The 20555-nt window shown below is 46.3% G+C and overlaps 1 protein-coding gene across 11 annotated transcripts in view; it reads right to left on the bottom strand.

Annotated features, from left to right (window-relative positions):
- Window positions 1-20555, bottom strand: part of Vps8 (vacuolar protein sorting 8) — a 947651-nt gene that overhangs the window by 84975 nt on the left and 842121 nt on the right. For 10 of the 11 annotated variants that reach the window (XR_012825005.1, XM_075677146.1, XM_075677136.1 and 7 more), the window contains one exon: window positions 3035-3192. Coding sequence is in view for 10 of the 11 variants with exons in the window: in XM_075677146.1 (XP_075533261.1) it covers window positions 3035-3192 (158 nt within the window). In the remaining variant the exon portion in view is untranslated. The remainder of the gene's footprint in view (window positions 1-3034; window positions 3193-20555) is intronic. The other variant, XM_075677139.1, reaches the window with a different exon arrangement.

Below are 20555 nucleotides of genomic sequence, written 5' to 3'. Positions count from 1 at the left end.
AGAAAAATATCCATTACAGGAAGGAACGTAGCATCTCCATTCAAAAGCTTTGAAGGCTCCATGATCGCTTACCTTCTGCCTGTTATTCTACATCCTGTAGGAATCTCCAGTATTCCTTCCTCAAAATACGCTCTACAGACAAAGGACATCATGCATATTCAAAGGCAAATTTCCATGTATCAGCAGACGATTGCAAGGCTTTGAAGACAGCAGGCGAAGACCCCCAATACAGTCGTGCTTAATTGACTGAGATGCCAATATCTTGCAGCTGTTTAATGAAGAACGCACTGGAAATTCTACTTCCTCACTAATACTTGGCCTGATTGTTGTGCTAAGTTACAGCTTGAAACATAATGAATATGAATTTAAACAAACCTAACATAAAGTGAAACACCTTTGTGCAATCGTCGTCACAACAGATAAACAGCGGCACAAGTGCCTGTACAAAATCACTCGATTTATGCAACGTTATTGGTCAGAAAAAAGAAATAAAAGAAACGAATATGAAATCATGGCCTCCGAGATTCAGCGGCATGCGGCGACCATCTTGGAGGATGGCGTGTTTCACTGATTCTGCTAGGTGTGCTGTGAGAGCCAAAGTCGGCCTCAGGCACCTACGGGAGTGTCCACTCATTACACTTACTATATTACTCTATGGTCACTCCACTCGCATGTTGCCTTGCAGAGGGACACAATGTCGCAGCTTGGAATGTTGCCGATCGCTACCTTTGTAGCCCCCAACACAAGTGCGAACCACGATGCTTGTGAAAAGACAGATCCGAGACCAACACAGACCACACAGCTCAAGTCAAAACGGAGCACCTTGTACCACAAGCAGACGACACTTGCTGTGTGCTGGAAGTGCTTGAGTGTAGTGAGCAATTGTCCTTGTGCCTACTTATTCTATTATTTTCTTTTTCATAGAAACAAATTAACTAACATTCCACTATTACCAACAAAATCTGTTCACCATCAAATTGGAAAAATGATCAATGATGCACCCTGGGCTAATTGTATAGCTCGCCCTACTGACATCATATGGCCACCACGCGTCACTTGGTCTGGGGCAGCTGAAAGCTCATGCAAGAGAGTGGTGCCCTCGCAATCAGTAGCAATGTACATGTTTAAAACCTTATAATAAAATACACACTTTATGTGGAGTGCTTAAATGCATCATTTAATGATTACAAGGAGCAACCCTAATGACTCAGTACGTTTGTACAAAATTGTCAAAATCGTTTCAGGGTCATTTAAACAGAGTAAAGCACCTTTTCTGTGCCTTGCTAAGTTCTGATTCAGTAGTTTTGAGTGCAAGTATAACTGTGAAAAACTTTTCATGGTATAGTGAACACATTTTGCTAACTTGGAGGCTAGCAGATTGCAGGTAATCGGACAAGCACAGTGCTCCGAGCATTCAATCATTTTGGCCTGCGAACTGCTAGCCTCTATAGCTCAAATGGGATCAAGTGGCCGCCCCAGAAAGACTTGGGTTTAGGTTGAATGCCCGAGCCAGGTTAAATTTTTTTCTCAACTGCGAAGCTTTCTTTGTGAGAAAACTTAATGGGTTCCTTTGAGGCTTCGTGCTGCAGTCGGGGGATGAAAATTTTTCCTTTTTAGGCTGTAATAATGCATGGAGAAAAAAATCATATGCACTCTGGGAGCCGGTCTAAGCAAAGCTGAGGTGAACCGGCCAGACACATCTTGATAAGAGATGTGCAGCGCACTTCAGCAATGAATGTGGTTCCAACAGGTGGTGGAGAAATGCAACACAGCACCACCACCACCAAGCACAGCACCTAAATCTTCGGATGCCACAAAGCTGTCACATACGTCTTAAAGAGCTAGTTGGCCCAAGAGAAGTGTGCATGCGATTGTGGCCTAAATTATGGAGACTATCCCACCAATTTTCTCTTAGTTTATGTGTGTGGGCTATTTGGCAGCAGCCCCAGTCAGCAAAGTTGACAATTCTGGAAGGAAGGTGCATTTTCATAGCGGAAATATGTGGTCGCAAGTCAATGCAGCAACGTCACTGTAGGCTTGCCTTTTCTGTTCTAACCATCTAGAACATCTGTTGGTAAAAACATCAATTCATTGAGCACTCTGAAGCAATAGGCCATTGCAGCAGCTGCATGTGTTTCCCATGTAGCACAATAAAATCATCCATAAAAAATTGGCACTTTTCGACAACTTCTGTAGATGCACCAATTTCTGCTGAAAATAAACATCGATAAGCATTTTGAAAAAACAAAAATTAGAAGGCTATGGCTACATTGCCAAGTCATAAGTGCACTATACGTTGGTTGGGGCACATCCTCAACTGATCACTTGATCCTACCATGGTCAAAGTTCTTGAAAGGCTCTCTGACTCTGCCTTTTGTATTTCTTTCACTTGTCTGAACCATAGAGTTTCATACAATAATTACTAGAGGGAACTCAGGCACTAGTATTCTTCTGGCTTCAAACGGTGTGGTGACTTTGTAAACTTGTCAGTTTTAAGAAAGTACTGTGTAATCAATAATTAAATAGAGGTTATTAAAATTGTCCAACACCAGGATTCCAATGCAGGGTCTCTAGCACAGAAGCCTAAAACTGAAACCATTACGCCACGAGCGCATGCGTCGATAAGTGGCATAGAATGCCATTATGAATTTCTCGCACGGAAGCCAGCTGTTGAGATGCTTGGTGTGTTTTGATTTGGCCGCTCCGACAGGCTGAACCACTGCAATTAGTAGCGATTGTGCTTGTTCGCAATCTTCTGGACTCAGAAAAGTATACATTTCCCTTAAATTTAGGACAATGACGGTAGATAAAGCATAATAAATAAAGCCACTAGAACGTCTGAAGTGTCAAGCACGAAGATCAGAGAAATTCATGTACTATCCACCATTCCCATGGTGGCTGAACGACTGCAGTGCCAGAGTTTCCTCCAGTAATTCGGAAACACTATATTCTAAACCGACTCATTCACAAGTATTTTTGCCACTGCAGAGCTTACATATGTTCTGTTCAGCAAAGACTTGAATATGCAGCTCACCGAAACATGACCACAGCCCCTGGCTCGGAGAAGCCCTTGCCGCAGGCGAGACAGGCCGCCGTGTGTGACACATACGCCCTGTTGGCAGCTGCCTGGAGCTGGCAAAGATGCAGGTGCACATCACTGCTCAGCAGTCGGCTGGTGGTGTGCAGCAGGGCCTGCATCACCAGTTCACATCTGCTACCCCTGTGGTGGCAAAGGCTTGGCATGGCTGCACACACCAGCTGACACATTCGCAATAGTTGCCCACATCGGAATAAATATTTATGGTCAGTGCTCAATACAAAACCAGGACAAATGTCACCTGATGGTAGCATCACACTGAAATGCAAGACAGCATGTGTAAGGTGTGTCTGGAAAGTAATACGACTACTGCCACAAAACTAATTTATTTTAACTTACCAATACAAACACTTCAAGACCTTCAATATATGCTCTTTGGGCGTTGTATAACGTGGTCAGTATTTCTGCCAACATTGCTACATCTCCTGATAGGCAGCAACTGGAACATTCTTCAGAGCCTACATCCCAACTGCTTAGTCTTCTGTTTACAGTCTGAAAACTAGAGCACCGTCCCCACCGATCATCGGCTCAGGAAGCAGTGAAGGCACTTTTGTGCTTTCAAAGAATGTCTGATTTTGACAAGCGGCTTCAACTCAATGACTGTCTGTGCATGTCTCTATACCCTCTCTCTCTTCCCCCAACATAGGGTAGCCAACCATACTCTGGACTGGTTAACATCCCTGCCTTCCTTTATATATATATATATATATTGTGGGGTCTCTCACACCCGGGCTCTTGGGACAAAGGAACGACAACATAGTAGTGCAAACAATCACAAGGGCATTTACCTTTTGTAGATCAATGCCTGCTAGCCGAGTTGCTATCCACAAAACATGCCGATGGGCGTGCGACAAATCTACAAGTCCGACTCACCGCGACCGGATAGCGAGCGAATATGTTCGCCCCATGCTGGATCCCAACGCCTGATCGTTCGTGCGTACGGTCACGCGAATGGTGGCGCGTTCGAAGGCGGCCACGCGAGACGGTCTCGCAGAAGCATGGGTAGGCGCACGCATGGCACGGCACGTCCGCACTGCTTGCTGTCCCGAACCAAAGAGGAAGCGCCTTGTTTTTCGGCGCCCAAGTAACCCCGCCTGTCGGCGGCGTTAACAGTGCAACACTCGCGCCATCTCTCGTACTGCGCCTCAACCACTCCGACCGCCGCGAGCGCCAGGCCGCGCGAGCCGTGCGGGAAAACAACATATCAGGGGACGCGTGAGAGTCGCGCATCCCCACATCCCCCCAACCTTAAATCACTACATATTCCGGCGAAACATGTCGCACGCTCTAACATCAACGCATGCTTCGCGAACAAGGTAGTACATGCAACGTTGGCCGCGCCGAGGAAATGTCCACACGCTGTCCATAACATGTGAGCCGACTGTCCTTGGGTACACTGCTGGCGTCCGCCGGTCACAGCAGCAGCTTTGCAGACTCGACGGCACGATTCCAGGCCAGGACTCCGGAAACGATGACGCAGTAGTCCGTACGAGCAAGCGTCGCTCGCGCTGACGCGCCCTGCTGGCAACAGCCGCCGTAGCTGTCGGTGACCGCCGGCTCTTTTGTCCGCCGCCGAGGGTTGTGAGCTGGATACAGGAGGCCGCCGAAATCGCTGCGCCGAAACTGGCCACAGCATCACCATCGCCCGGGATGGCTCAATCGTAGTCCGGGGCAGCAGCGCAGACGATGTGCAGGTGACGGCAAATCAGGGGTGAGTCCGTTCACACTGCGTACACTCAACACACTCGGCAAACACTAAAGTAGTGCAAGGGAGAGGAATTCTGCATGCGCATCGCCCACGTGGTACGATGTTCAACTCGGCTAGCAAAAGATCGGGCAGCTACTCAGATGCTAAGTTCACGTGAACGAAGCTCGCTTCCTTGAGTCGAACGAGTAATTTCAATTCGTGCGAGGCTAACTAGAATGAGGGAAGCAAAGTGCAACACCTCAACGCCACGGTCCACCAGGTTGTGTCCCTCCACATGCGACAGGCAGCTCTGTAAAGCCTTAGGCCTAAAGCGTCGCTACCCTGACAACAACCGGCATCCAAAAAACAACACCCAGAATGGGCGCAAAACAGGCAGCCGCAAGGAGACGTCAGCTCTGTTAGGTGGTCCTACCCCGCTCGGTGCACACAGCATCCGAGTTGACGGCGCCCACTATCGCAGACGGTGTCGGAGCGCCCGGTGCCAGGCCGCAATACCAGTCAGCCCGTAGTGGCACCCGTGGCCTGCGGCCACCCGGCTCCCAGAGCCGCGACTTCATCAGAGTCAAAGAGATAGAAGAAGCTATTTACATAAGAAATTCGGACCACCCACGAGGCTTCCGTACTCACTCGCTTTAGGCTTGCCACTGCTCCACGAACGCTAAGCCTTGCTCTCCCAGGATGCAGACCTCGTGGCTCTTGTACCGACGAATGTCATTTAAAAAAAAACACTTGCGAAAAGGCTTAGCATGTTGACATGTTCAAACACACTACAGCCACCGTCGCCTCGCTCAAGAAAGCACGCCACCAACGCTAGCGATCAAAATCCACGCTAGCCCTATGCTTTGGTTCAAACAAAGGTCTCGAACGAAGCAGAACTGCTAAAACTATCGTCCGACGCCCCAAGAGCCCCACGTTGGGCAGCCAGATGTGGAGTTCTCCTCCGTGCTCTTGGGACAAAGGAACGACAACACAGTAGTGCGAACAATCACAAGGGCATTTATTGCACCTTTCATAGATCAATGCCTGCTAGCCGAGTTGCTATCCACAAAACATGCCGATGCCCAGGTAGCACAAAAGAGATACGTAACGTTTTCGTAGCGTTTATCCAAGACGATAAAAACGGGTTAAAGAAGACACAAATGAGAGAACTTCGGCGGGAAAACGTCGTATATCTCTGCTAATGTCCGGCTTAATTACTTTCTTGAGACGATCTAGAACAGGTCTGCAAGACGTATTCGAAAAGCTGGTCTAGAAATAGGATTGGGAAAGACACTAGTAATCCCTGTGCCAAAACTATTCGTAACCAATCTCTAAACGTTTTTAGGATGTTATCAAAAAGCTGGTCTAGAAGCGGTCTTGAAAGGTTTACGATCATCTGAAGCTAATTTTCGCGGGTGACGGGCGCGATCAGACATCGTTGTTCAAAACACGCGTTTAGTTTCGCCTCACGCGAAACAAACCTCATTGGCCTAGGCCGTTGACACGGCCTAGGCCAATCGCGTGAGGTGAAACTGATCGGGCATTTCGAACAACGATCTCCAATCGCGCCCTAGATGAGTAGAAGCGTCGGTGTTGACTGTAAGAGCCATGGCGCAGTGCCAAGCACTGTTCCCCGCATGGCCGGCGCATCCTCTACCAAGTCGCACGAAAATGAGCCTGTTAGGAATAATGAATCCTTAATACCGCCTTTAGTAAGCTACGATGCTTACAAACATAATGGGAATGACTTCCTGCAAAGAACAAATGGCCACGTCTTGGCAGGTGGCCAGACCAAGCCCTTCATGCCAAGAGTGCATGAAACGAGAACATTGTGACAAAGCAAAAACACTTTATTAAAATGTAATGCTTATGCAAGGTTCGAACAAACTGTGTGAGAAATGCAAATAGAAGTAAAAGTACATCAATAATGACAAAAGTCGCGGAAAGGATTCGTAATGAACTCGAAAGTGAACATTCACTAGCACATAAACAAAATTTCAAGTACACATACAAAAATGAACAGAAAAACCTGGAGTGTACTAAAGTGTCTAATTTATGATAGTAAAGTGCACATGCTATTAGATGGACTAGAGTTATGCAGAAGTGACATCGAAGCGAATGGAAGAAGTAGGCTGAAAAATGCAAGAGTATGAATCGGATGGTAACTGCCTCCAAGGAATGTTACCAATCAGCTAGAAGCTTGAAAAGAGCACAAAAAGAAATACCACCGCATACCATCATAACACAATCCTGTGGCAGAAATAAAAAAAAAATGGGAACAATGCAAAATTGGAAATATTGCCTTTAGGATATATCAAAGAAGGTAATGGCGAGAAAAAATAACCATACAACAAAAAAGCAATAAAGTGAAATTAGTGCAGAATACTTAAACATGTGACAAGTGTAACAAGTGAACACTACTGCGGTACAGCGAACGATGAGACAGTAATGCTGCATCTTGCCACTCCAGAACGTGAGAAATGAATATGCAAGCCTCATATTAGAAACTTACATAAACATGGAAATAAACTGGAATGCACTGGAAGCTGCATTTGTGTAACAAAGGAAGGAATGGTCATAATAAATAGTAAGCATTTTATCTAAAAAGCCCTTTACAAGAGGCAAAGTTGTACCTCTCTGGCAAAAACAAAGTTGCAACGAATAATTTGCAAACCAGCAAATACATTAATTAGTACACTGACATGTCACACTTTGCGCACATCTCCAGTCTCCTAAAGTAAAAAAAAAAAGCACTCTGAATGAGAAAAACGTTGAACACATGTAGCCCAGAGCAAATTCTTTGCCAGTTCACTCACACTTTCACATCCAAAAACATTTGCAACAAAGTCCAGGCACAGTTCCATTGATGTTTACCAATTCACCCCCACTTTCACGTCCAAAAATATTTGGCACACAGTCCTGGCAGAGCTTCATAGATAAACAGCTTGAGAGCACCCTACTGATTATTGTGCAGTCCCGCTGCTGGAAATAGAACTGCCGCACATGCTGGTAGTGGTTTCAATGTAGACACACCTGCTGCCCTGGACAGGTATGCTCAGATATCTGCACTGGTGCTCCATTTTGTCGAAGTAGACATATTGATGCACTACGCTGGTAATTGAAATGTTTTGAATGCACAAGTATTGGCTTCACCAGAAAGACTTGCCCACATACCACCACTGGCATATATATGCACTTGCTCTTCACTCAGTAGCATTGAACTTAAAGTGTTCCCTATGTGGGAGCCATGTGTAAAACCGGTGTCATACGACCACTCTCGATCGCGATCAAGCCCGATCCGGATCGAAATTATCGATGCGACTGGCTCACTCTCGTAGCTTGCGCAGAGGAGCCAATCACGACCGAGAAATTCGATTTGTAACGGACTGGATAGCGGCTAAAAGAGCCCCGTGTGAAACCGGTATCAAATAATGCACAGACGTACGCTAGGAAAATGTGTTGCACAAGGACAAAGAACTGCGACATGCCCTGTTGTGCGAAGCGGAAGCGCGTGAACAGAACACATGTATGTGTGTGTGTGTGTGTGTGTGTGTGTGTATATATATATATATATATATATATATATATATATATATATATATATATATATATATATATATAGGGGTTTTCTTCAAAGTTCAGCACGCTGGACCCGACGTAAAATACGCAGGAAAGAGACGACGAACTTTTTGGGAGATTTCTTTTTCTTACTTAACGTTTTCGGCTGGTGGACCAGCCTTCGTCAGAGTACTCTGACGAAGGCTGGTCCACCAGCCGAAAACGTTAAGTAAGAAAAAGAAATCTCCCAAAAAGTTCGTCGTCTCTTTCCTGCGTATATATATATATATATATATATATATATATATATATATATATATATATATAAACTGCCAGAGCGCTTTGCGAACTCCATGCGCACACATGGCACCCGCACGAACTCGGCAGGCCGCCGTAAAGCGCGAAGGGCGCACAGCGTACATTCCGACACATGTCCCAAACTGCAAACAATCGTACTACCTAAAGCATACAAGTTATTTTATACCAAGGGCATACTCGACTCACGTATGCAGCATCCACAAGCGAGTTATGCAGCGTACATGCTGTATCCATTCGCCAAATAGTAAAATTGATAACAAGCACAAAGCTACAAGGGACTCAATACATTACCACCATTTGAGGCGTCAAATAAAATCGAATTTGGCCGTTTCATATATTGGACACAATATATGGACACATGTGGTACCTGGTGAGACCATGAAACACCCATCACGTGAGTAAAGGGGGCGAAAACACAATCGAGAACCTGAAGCGCAAACGATAAAAGCACGGTATGGTGCACGTAAAATTCTGTCAGTGCGCTGTAGCGCGAGGGAAGAAAATAGGGCGAGCACTTGACCTCACCTTTTGGGATACAGCACTAGTACTGAATCATTAAAAAAAAAGCCTGTTTGAACCAGTTCCCTTGTCTGCAACACTGTTGCTAAACGGGAGACTAAAATACCACGATGACGGCTCTATTGCGGAGATCGGCAAGGTGTGCACAGACAGAAATTTTGCCGCCTTTCTTCGCATTCTGCAAAATGCTTTCTTGTTAGGATCACGCATAGCGGCTGATCCCGACGCTAGGGACACACAGGCATGATTTCGTCCCTCTAACTTTCGTCCTTATACTGCCCTTAACGCCTTAATTACAGCGTCAGTGAAAAGGCGCCTCACATAACATGACAATGAACTTGAAGAGCTGATTAGTGCCCTCCACTCCGCGCCCTCCAATTGAAAACACTACTGATTTCCAAATTAAACTACACAAACAGATCGCACAACCCAAACTAATCACAGAACGTAGTTTTCTTGACGGCAAAACCCTGCAACACTTACATGACAAAGGGCAGCGGCAGCACATTCAGAACAGCCGCTATCATACCACAGCGCAATACAAGTGCGATAACGCTATTATGCCCGGCTCAAACAGATCGCACAACCCAAACTAATCACAGAATGTTGTTTTCTTGACAGCAAAGCACTGCAAAACTTACATGACAAAGGGCAGCGGCAGCACATTCAGAACAGTCGCAAACAGACCATAGTGCCATGCGAGTGCGATAACGCAACTATGCCCGGCTTCACGAATAACGTGGCCACCTTGATCACATAACAATTGAAAACACCACTGATTTCCAAATTAAAACCACACAAACATATGGCACAACCCAAACTGATCACAGAATATCGTTTTCTTGACAGCAAAACACTGCAACACTTACATAGCAAAGGGCAGCGGCAGCACATTCAGAACAGCCGCAAACACAGCACAGCGCGATGCGAGTGCGGTGACGCGACGACGCGACTATGCCCGGCTCGCCCGGCATCACGAATCACGTGGCCACCTTGGTCACATAATTTGACGACGGTATCGCCACCTTGCGCAAAGTTGGATCGCGTTGATGGGTTTTTGAATATTGTAGAAGCCGCTAAAGAGGCTGACGCGCCGTGGCGTGGCGGTGGCGCCTTGAGTCGTTTTCAAAACGTATTCACCCCTCGTTTTTAAGCTGCCTGGCTTCCAACGTTATCAAAATGTATTCACCCCTCGTTTTTAAGCTATCTTGTTTGGAACGTCTTTGATGCGTCGATTTTGGTCAAAAATCCGTTTCAGACGTTGAATCCCTTAATACGACGTTTTCAAGACTTTGTGTGCTACCTGGGTGGAAACACGACCAATCTAGGAAGTCCGACTCACCGCGACCGGATAGCGAGCGAATATGTTCGCCCCATGCTGGATCCCAACGCCTGGTCGTTCGCGTGTACGGTCACGCTAACGGTGGCGCGTTCGAAGGCGGCCATGCGAGACGGTCTCGCAGAAGCATGGGTCGGCGCACGCGCGGCATGGCACGTCCGCACTGCTTGCTGTCCCGAACCCAAGAGAAAGCGCCTTGTCTTTCGGCGCCCAAGTAACCCCGCCTGTCGGCGGCATTAGCAGCGCAACACTCGCGCCATCTCTCGTACTGCGCCTCAACGTTCCACTCCGACCACCGCAGGCGCCAGGCCGCGCAAGCCGTGCGGGAAAACAACATATCAGGGGACGCGTGAGAGTCGCGCATCCCCACAATATATATCTGAAAATGGTATCCTTTTAAGCTGTGTTTGATCCGGGGGAAACAAATATAGTCAGCTGGTGCCCGGCCAGGACTGTAGCAGGGCTGTCATGTCGTGCTTGGCCAGAAACTTTTCACCCATGCATGGCTCGGCGCATTGTCCTGATCTAGGTAGTGGCAATTTCATCGAATTTTCATTCTCAAACAATGGAGTCCAGTTAAACCTCGATATAATAAACTTCAATATAACCATATTCTCGATATAGCGAAGTATTTAATTTTTCATGACCTCTTGTTTATTTCAACTCATGGGTCCAGTGGGCCGAGGATGCCGCCAGGACCCACGAACTCCTGACCGTCACCTAGGCGGGGCCTTTGGCTCTCCCCACCAACTCACAGGACACGAAATAAAGTTATTTCCTCCTCCTCCTCTTGTCCATAGAACACCATGTATTTTGAACCTCAATATAACAAAGTATGTTTTTATGCAATTTCAATATAACAAAACTTCACTGCCTCTGTAAAAGAATGCCGGGACAATACGTGGACGCAGATGGCCAAATAATTGAATTACAAGTGGCTGCTTGCAAACGCACCTCTCAAATCGTGTGCCATGCGACAAGGAGTGACCGCCGAAGTAGAGCCGCATCATGTTCCAAGCGCGATAAGATGCTATCATGCCCTGCACACTGCACTTTAGGTATGAGTGAAGCTGTGCGAGGGTGAGCAAGAAAGATGGTGGCTTCATGAGTGCTGCCTTCCTGCACAAGCAAAGGGGGGAGGGGAGCGAGCTCACGGTAATGTGATCAAGAGCGCGCGAGGGGGGGGGGGAGTGGAGGGTAATTTGGCGTGCACCTCGGCCGTGGCTGCCCATGGCTGTAAGCGCGGGTGAGTGCATAGGCAGCCGCGCACCCTGCTTCAGAGGTAATCTGCCGCATGTGCAAAGGTTGGGTGAGCCAAGACGCCGTGGCTCCATGTAAGCTGTCTTACCGCGCATTTAGTATTGGCGGTGGCATAATCCCGAGTTTCGGTGACCTGCTGGAGCGAGAGGCAGCCGAAGCATTCGCTCCCCATTGCCGGCGCTTTTCCTGATAACGTCGTCCCAGTGCAGGCAACGCTATCAGCCATGGTGGCTGGCAGAGTGCAAACGAAAGCGTGGCTGGCTTTGCTTAATTCGTACCACCAAGAAGATATTGTCCATATCATTCTTTGCCGACTCCCAAATTTATAAAAATGAATTGTTTTCTCATGCAAATTTGTTTTCTTCGACTGTCCGATAATTAGGAAAATTCTGCGGCTTCTTTCCATGTAAGAAAAATCGATCAGCAACTGTACTTATTTACATAAAAGGTCGAATTTCAATAGAACGAAATTTCGATAAAACAAAGCAAATTACTGATTTTACTGACTTTGTTATATCGAGGTTTAACTGTACTTCCATGTAAAATGTAGTGTAGACAGTTTGCCCAGATGGTAGAAATTTTGTTGCTTGATGGTGTTCTACATTTCGAAATCTAACCCAGGAAAAAATTTCTACAGAACCCTTCTTGCAATGACTGTCAATGTTAATGCGATCAGCAGCCAAGCAATGCAGCAACACATGATATTGCCACTGCCGAAATGTGTCATGTATGAGCCATGCACTGTAGCTGGGCTGTTCTCTCACGCTTCCCTCTGAACATGTTATCGCCATACTGCAGCACGCCCGCAAAGTTCCCCTGTTTTGTGCGGCCTCCAAGATGCGCAGCGCACTGGTGAATGCTACCACTGCAGGCACTGGTGGGGCACCGCTAAAGTGTTGGGCTGCTGTGCTTAAGGTACTCATGTGACGAGAGGTTTGATTCTGCTCAGCACTGCAACAATTCTAATGGATATTTTTCTCATTGAAGAGGGGAGTATGAAGGCTAGATACCCAAAGTAGCTCAAGTAGGCAAAGGATGCTGAATACCTGTTCAGCAATTGCTTTTTTCCCTGTAATGCCCCACTGACACGTAGCTTAAGCTCTCTTTTTGCCATGCAGCTCTACTGCTCAGCAGGAAAGTCTGATTAATTTCTGGACACCCCCTGCAAGCAAAATTTCTGGATAGTGGCAGAATTCAATGATATCGAAATTTGGGCTTGTTGGCTGGTGATCCTTTTCCTGTGTTGCACTTATAAGATTTTGAGAATACAACGCAATAAAACAGCCATTCTCCTGTTTATGCAAGCTGCCTATCTTTACGACATTTTTGAGGTCCCTTCCATGTTCGGGTAATTGGGTCACGACTTTATTCTTACCGTCAGAAATGTACTCATTTTTGATACTTCTATATTTTATTGTTTTATTTCAAGACATATTAGTTGCGAAAGATACAATCATACATAAAGTCGTAGCTTAATCATTAATGTTTTGAATGAAAGTAAAGCAAAAATAAATAATGCTCAGAATTAAAAAAGAATTTTGATGTGAAATTTAAAATAATCCCCTCAAGAAGGTTGAATAAAAAAGAATAACTCGGGATTTTCCTCAAAATCTGAGACATACAATATCTGTGCCTTACTCCTAGTTTCCGAATTCAACTGGACCACACCAAAAAATTTAATGCAGATTTGGTAACATAAAAATTAGCCAAAGCAATTCTAGTACTACGCAGGAAAGACGGTTTCAAAAACTTGGAAACAGGTGTGCGCCTATTGTGAAGGGAGCATCCTGATTTCCTTGCAGCAAGCACTTGGTTCCTTTATTGCTGCATTTTTAGGCTTTTGAAACGTCTGCCAAGTCAAGGAACATAGATCAACCTCTTCATACTCGTGCTCAATCAGCTTCTCTCTGCAAGTAGAGTGGTTGTGTACCTTGAACTAACAATGAAGCCTTCATATGCTTTGTACAGTGTTCAAAGAGAAAAGGATGCTAGCCAAGCTTCTACGGAAGGTCAGTCTGAGATCAAGTGAGTGAAGACACAACATGATGGGAAGGATTTCTGATACACTAATAGATAAAAGTAGCAGAAAAAAAGTGACTCAATATTATTTAGACATTAGAACAATACATGATCCTGAGCTTATGTCGACATTTGAGGCATCTTTAGAGCAGTGTAACAGTTGGAAGAGAAAACAAAACTGATGTTCTCGTGTTTTCACTGCTGCTGTCATTAAAAAAGTCGAGTCATTTAATTTCGGAAGTGGTAGCAGCACTAGGTTCAGCTTGACGATACCTCCTGCCGAAGTTTCATTTTTTTGGGACTCCCCAATGTGCCCAGTATTGCCAACTCTAACCAAAAGTACAATTGCTGTCTCCATTGCATATGGTGCATGGCATTGCTCATAGAAGAGTTCTGATGGCAATGCTTAACTTTGTTCAAAAGTTAGCGATAATGGTGCTTATTGGAGCTTCAAGGAACAAATACCAATGCAAAAGTTTTGAGTGCTGCAGGAGACCCACACTTGGTGGCACCAGTTCCTGAGCGTAAGGCCCTCTGCTGGATAATTTTCAGTCATTCAATACGAATGCCTCCATTTTAGATTGTCTACAAATTTGTTCTAGCGATTTGGGCAACAAAGCCATGTGAATGAACAGGAAACCAATTAAGAATTAACAGATGCTTAAACAAGGAAAGAAGATGGGACGAGTGCTGGACAACTAACTTTATTTATTTTATGAGATACATGTACAGTGTTGTACCTGGAAGTCCTTCTGGACAAAGGATGCACACCGGTGAGCGTGCAGCTATGGAATGTCATTCACGCTTCATCATATTTTTGATGCCAAAAAGCTGGCAACAAAACCAGTGTCACCTGACTGACGATGATTATGTCTCGCATCTTCGTCTGTACGACGACCCAGAGCTGACGAATCAGACGAGTTCTGAGACCCCAAACTCTAATGGGACATCGGTCATACGCGACTTGCAAGGAGCCTATGCTGACGACCTTGTGGAAACAATGTCGACCCCGGTTTCACATGAAATCACATCTTCATTGCATTCAGACGGGTAGAAGGTTAGACACCAGAGGCAGAGTCCGTCGGGGAGGCGACACACCAAGGGTGCGATTTTGCAGACTGTGCGACAGTTCTAATTGGCCAAGAAGAAGGACATTGAATTCCCTCAACGAGTGAAAGGGGGAAATGAGCTGCTTAAAAAGGGGAGCTGAGGTGTTGAAGAGGGTTCTCAAACATGCAAAGACTTCATGTAGTGCGCTCCGAGAATCATGGAGCCGTTCTTGTAAACCATCATCATTTAAATTTGTACATAAAACCTCTTTTCTCGTCACTCTGGAAGTCTCCTTCTCCTGGCACCTGGCACAGCACCAGCCATGGAAACTTTGTGGCTGCTCGGACCCCCAACATCACTACAACAGTTCAACCTCAATACAGTAAAACCACATTAATTTGACCTTTGTTAATTCATAAAATTGGGTGATTCGGACTCGTCCTCTAGTTCTGGCAGGTGTGTGCATCATTTAATGCAATCAAACTCTCGTTAATTTGGACATATTGGGCCACATGTTGCTTAATTAGGACAACTCTCGGAGCTCGGCGAGCGTGGAGTGCCGTGATGTGCAACGCAAATGAGCAAAAATGGCACTAGAGTCCAACTGAAATGAAGTGGCGGAGTCCGCATCACCATAGTCATCAGCAGAAATTCTATGTGAATGGCAGCAACATGGGAATGCTTCGTGCCTCTCTGTGACTATTACATCTTGAATGGGTGCACACAATGCGTGTGTCTTGAAGCATCACGCAGATCGTTGCGGCACAAGACGGTGACACGCGTCAAGCTGGTGGTGCTCCAGTGGCCTGAGACATGTTTTGTTGTTTTCTTATTGCGTGGCGTTTTAAGAGGGTGATGGGAAACCGAAATGAAACCAACAAGCTGTTGGGCGTGGTCGGATGCCGCCAAAGTGAAATGTGATGTGCACATCGCGCCACCTGCAGCAGAGAACGGTGGCACACTTGGATTATCGCCTGCTAAAAGTGTGCAGTACACTCCCAATGGCACTACGCACCACGTGCTATAAAACAGATAAACGAAGATGCTTATCGCAATAGGATTGGCAGTAATAGCTGTGAATGCCACATGCGATGACCCCAGAGATTTGCTGGTACCGAAAAAAGGAACTGAGTGCGCACCGGCATTTTCACGTGTGATGGGCGGGTGAGTATTGGGGCGAAGCTGCCACGGCGGACAGCTCTCTATTGTGCGTGCCTCACATATTTTCTTGTTTACATGGTATCTAGCAGCCGGAAAACATATCATACGATTGCAGTTTGGCAACGTACTGAACGTTGGTGCCGAAAAATCATGTTTTCCGGGAACGTATGAACTGGTAAAAAATGAGCGTAACTCTATTGGGTCACTTCTTGCGTTCTCGATTGTGAACATTGGCACTAGAAGAACATATCTAACGGAAACGTATCAATGTGATTCTACAGTTTATGTTAATGCCCTAGGTTGTGGTGAAGCACACTACCAAACATTGAAAGGCAAACATTGAAAGGGCAGCGCATTTCGGTTATCACCTATTAACCCTTTCGGGGTCAATGACATAAATATACGGCGCCGCAAACAAGTCCAAATTGGTTGAGGCTGTAATATATTTATGGCGCCATCTGTACTTTTAAAAAGTGCGCCAATTTCCTAATTATTTTCTTTTCTGGCATGCGCTGACACTATGTGGGAATACAGGGAATTTTTTCCTCGCGCCTCCCTTTCTTGGTTTTCGTTGCATGGTTTGTTTTAGAGCTAGTTTGGTCCGGCGCGTCTAATACTACCGCTCGCGCATTGGCGCGCGCGCGGGCAGGCGGCGATTTGGGTTTTGTTCTGCAGGCGGTTTCGGCGTCTTGCGCTCGCAAAACTGATAGCTATCTAGTTACTAATCGCTCAAAGGGCAGCCGCCTGTTTCTCGCTCGTTTAGTGCTCACAGTGGTGAGCATAGGAAGGATGCCACCGTGCATGCGTTTCCTTTTCTTTTTTTTTGACACTCGCAAAAACTAATTGCCTCTGGTTGGCGATAAGATGAAAATTAGTGGAATTTTGTCACACGTTTTGCTTTCTTGATGGGCATACAACCACACAGTTTTCTTGAGTGTGCTCACCTATGCAGTTCAATTACGCTATGGACGTAAATATTAGTGTAAGAGCAAGAACATTAGAGGCTTGCGAAATATTCTCATGTGCACATATTTTAAGCCTTGAACTATAACAATGCATCAAACTTTTAAATCTTATAAGTTTATTTCCATTTTTTTATTGTTGTTATTCATAAATAAAGAGTATACATACCAACGCAAAACATTTTTTCTCACTTTACGGTCACCCTAGCAAAATTACGGTAAAATTTTTTTAAATAGGTCCCTCAGAAGAATTGGAATCTGCAATTAAAAAAAATCGACCCTGGGCAGTCGCATAAGGTGAAAGAAATTGACTCTGAAAGGGTTAGAAGTGTGCGCTACACTTCCGACAGCACCACACGTTGGGAAACAGACAGGCAAAGATGCTCATCGCAATAGGATTGGCAGTGATAACTGTGAATGCCGCGCGCGACGACACCAGATAAGATTTGCTGGTACCGAAATGAGCAAGTGAGTGTGCGCTGGCGGGCAGCTACGTACTGTTCGTGCGAGCCTCGTGCATTGTCTTGTTTACATGGGACCTAGTGACCTAGTGGGGGCACGACACCGCTCGGCACACCATGCTGACCCACGTATCGTTCCAAGTGCTGCTATGCTGGCCCCTTGTTCTCCCGTGCACATTACCGGACCCGTTACCATTGCCGACGCCATCTTCTGTCAACGCAACTGAACCCGTCGCCACCAACCAACCCTTCTCCGCCACCTTTTCTACTGGAAATCCAGTTCCAGCGCGCACAGAAGTGCCCGTCTGGCAACACCCCGCCTCGCCTACATCACTTGTCACAGGACCGCACCAAGCACTACTTAACCGGGAATGGAATGGTGCCTGCGTGGGGCACGACACCACTCGGCACACTATGCTGATCCACGTATCGTTCCAGGTGCTGCTATGCTGGCCCCTTGTTCTCCCGTGCACATTACCGGACCCGTTACCATTGCCGACGCCATCTTCTGTCAACGCAACTGAACCCGTCGCCACCAACCAACCCTTCTCCGCCACCTTTTCTACTGGAAATCCAGTTCCAGCGCGCACGGAAGTGCCCGTCTGGCAACACCCCGCCTCGCCTACGTCACTTGTCACAGGACCGCACCAAGCACTACTTAACTGGGAATGGAATGGCGCCTGCATGGGGCACGACACCACTAGGCACACCATGCTGATCCACGTATTGTTCCAGGTGCTGCTATGCTGGCCCCTTGTTCTCCCGTGCACATTACCGGACCCGTTACCATTGCCGACGCCATCTTCTGTCAACGCAACTGAACCCGTCGCCACCAACCAACCCTTCTCCGCCACCTTTTCTACTGGAAATCCAGTTCCAGCGCGCACGGAAGTGCCCGTCTGGCAACACCCCGCCTCGCCTACGTCACTTGTCACAGGACCGCACCAAGCACTACTTAACCGGGAATGGAATGGCGCCTGCGTGGGGCACGACACCACTCGGCACACCATGCTGATCCACGTATCGTTCCAGGTGCTGCTATGCTGGCCCCTTGTTCTCCCGTGCACATTACCGGACCCGTTACCATTGCCGACGCCATCTTCTGTCAACGCAACTGAACCCGTCGCCACCAACCAACCCTTCTCCGCCACCTTTTCTACTGGAAATCCAGTTCCAGCGCACACGGAAGTGCCCGTCTGCCAACACCCCGCCTCGCCTACGTCACTTGTCACAGGACCGCACCAAGCACTACTTAACCGGGAATGGAATGGCGCCTGCATGGGGCACGACACCGCTCGGCACACCATGCTGATCCACGTATCGTTCCAGGTTTGTTACCTCGGCAACTCAAAGGATTTTCGTAGTAGTGACCACTTTCTCATTGCGGTGTCTTGCCCCATTCGCGTAAATTGGCGCTTTGTGATTTGTTTATGTAGTGACATGATTGCTTTTGAACTGCTTTCAGAGCTTATGCTGTTATCGTCAGGTGATGTCGAGTTGAATCCAGGCCCACTTGCTGCTACCGACCTCACCCCTTTGTTAGAGGCAATTCGAGCAGAAATCGTAGAAATACGAGCATTTCAAGCAAACCAAGACAAAATATTATTGTCCCTTCAATCACGCGTAACACTGCTGGAATGCACCAGACAAACACCAGACAATGATTCTTCAAAATCCCAAATAACTCAGATCCGCAACGATATTGCACCCCTAAAAACTACAAGCATAAATACTAGTAATAGGATGCGACGAAATAACTTACTATTCTTAGGATTATACGACTGTGTCGGTGAGTCATGGAAGGAGTCTGAAGATAAAATACTGGCATTGTGCGCAGATAATCTAAACATTAAATTAGAACCCAACTCTATTGAGCGAGCGCACCGAATTGGTAAACTTTGCGAATCAAAGAAGCGGCCTATCATTGTAAAATTCACCCATTTTAAGACAAAAGACAACATTCTGTCTCATGGACGAAAATTAAAAGATACCAGCTATGCCATCAGAGAAGACTTCGAAGCTACCACGCGCGCGTCTAGATCTAAACTATTACAGTTCGCCCATACTCAGAAATGTGCATTCAAACTCAGTTTCGATAAACTTCATATCGGTAGTAAGTGTTTTTTCTATGACATCGCGCCTTCTAAAGTTGAGGAATGCACACCACCAATGCGTCATGCAAACACGCGAACTATAAATTCTGTAAGTACACCCACAGTCTTGACCAAATGATGCCTCAAGAATACTAGCTCAAGTTCCACTCTCAAAAGGCTGCCTAAGTTTTTGAAGTTCAACATAGCATTCACTAACATACGAAGTGTAGTGCCAAAGCGAGATCAGTTACGCAGCTATGTTAGCGACACACAATCCGATATCATCTTGCTAACAGAAACGTGGCTGAGCTCGGACATAGACGATAACAAAGTTTTTCCGTCTACAACTAACTTCACATTATACCGTAACGATAGACAAGGCCGAAGGGGAGGAGGCGTTCTTATCGCTGTTAGAAAGACATTATCATCTTACCTAATATGTCACGATAGTAACCTTGAACTTTCATGGGTATGTGTCTATAACAATACGATAGGAACAGTTTTTGGCATTTGTTATAGACCACCTGATAAACAACAAGCTTTTGTTGATTTGCTGTCTCAATCCCTAGCAAACATTAAACTCAAGCTGCTGAATGCACCAGTTTTTCTTTTCGGAGATTTTAATTACCCCCAGATTAACTGGAGTAGGCTGTCTGTATCAACAGGGACCTTTTCCACTGAAGCAATGCAGTTTCTTGAAGTAACAGAAGATTTCAACCTCCAGCAGATGATAACATGCCCCACCAGAGGCGATAACATACTCGACTTACTTCTTACAAGTCACCCGGACGACATTTCCGCCATTACCGCGATACCTGGCTTCAGCGATCATTGTCTCCTGCACGTTGTTATTCGTCTTCCACTGAGTAAGAAATCATCTACCCAAAAACTAATCTCTGACTACCGGAGAGGTAACTATGAGGCCATAAACAGTGGACTAGAGTCATTTTGGCAAAACTTTCAGACCACTTTTTCGTCACGCTCAGTGAACTCCCAACTGGGAACTATTTAGAAACGCAATGTTAAAGCTA

Source organism: Dermacentor variabilis, unplaced genomic scaffold (assembly GCF_050947875.1).
Source record: "Dermacentor variabilis isolate Ectoservices unplaced genomic scaffold, ASM5094787v1 scaffold_12, whole genome shotgun sequence".
In the NCBI taxonomy this organism is placed as follows: Eukaryota; Metazoa; Arthropoda; class Arachnida; order Ixodida; family Ixodidae; genus Dermacentor; species Dermacentor variabilis.
This window is presented reverse-complemented; position numbering and strand designations above follow the sequence as displayed.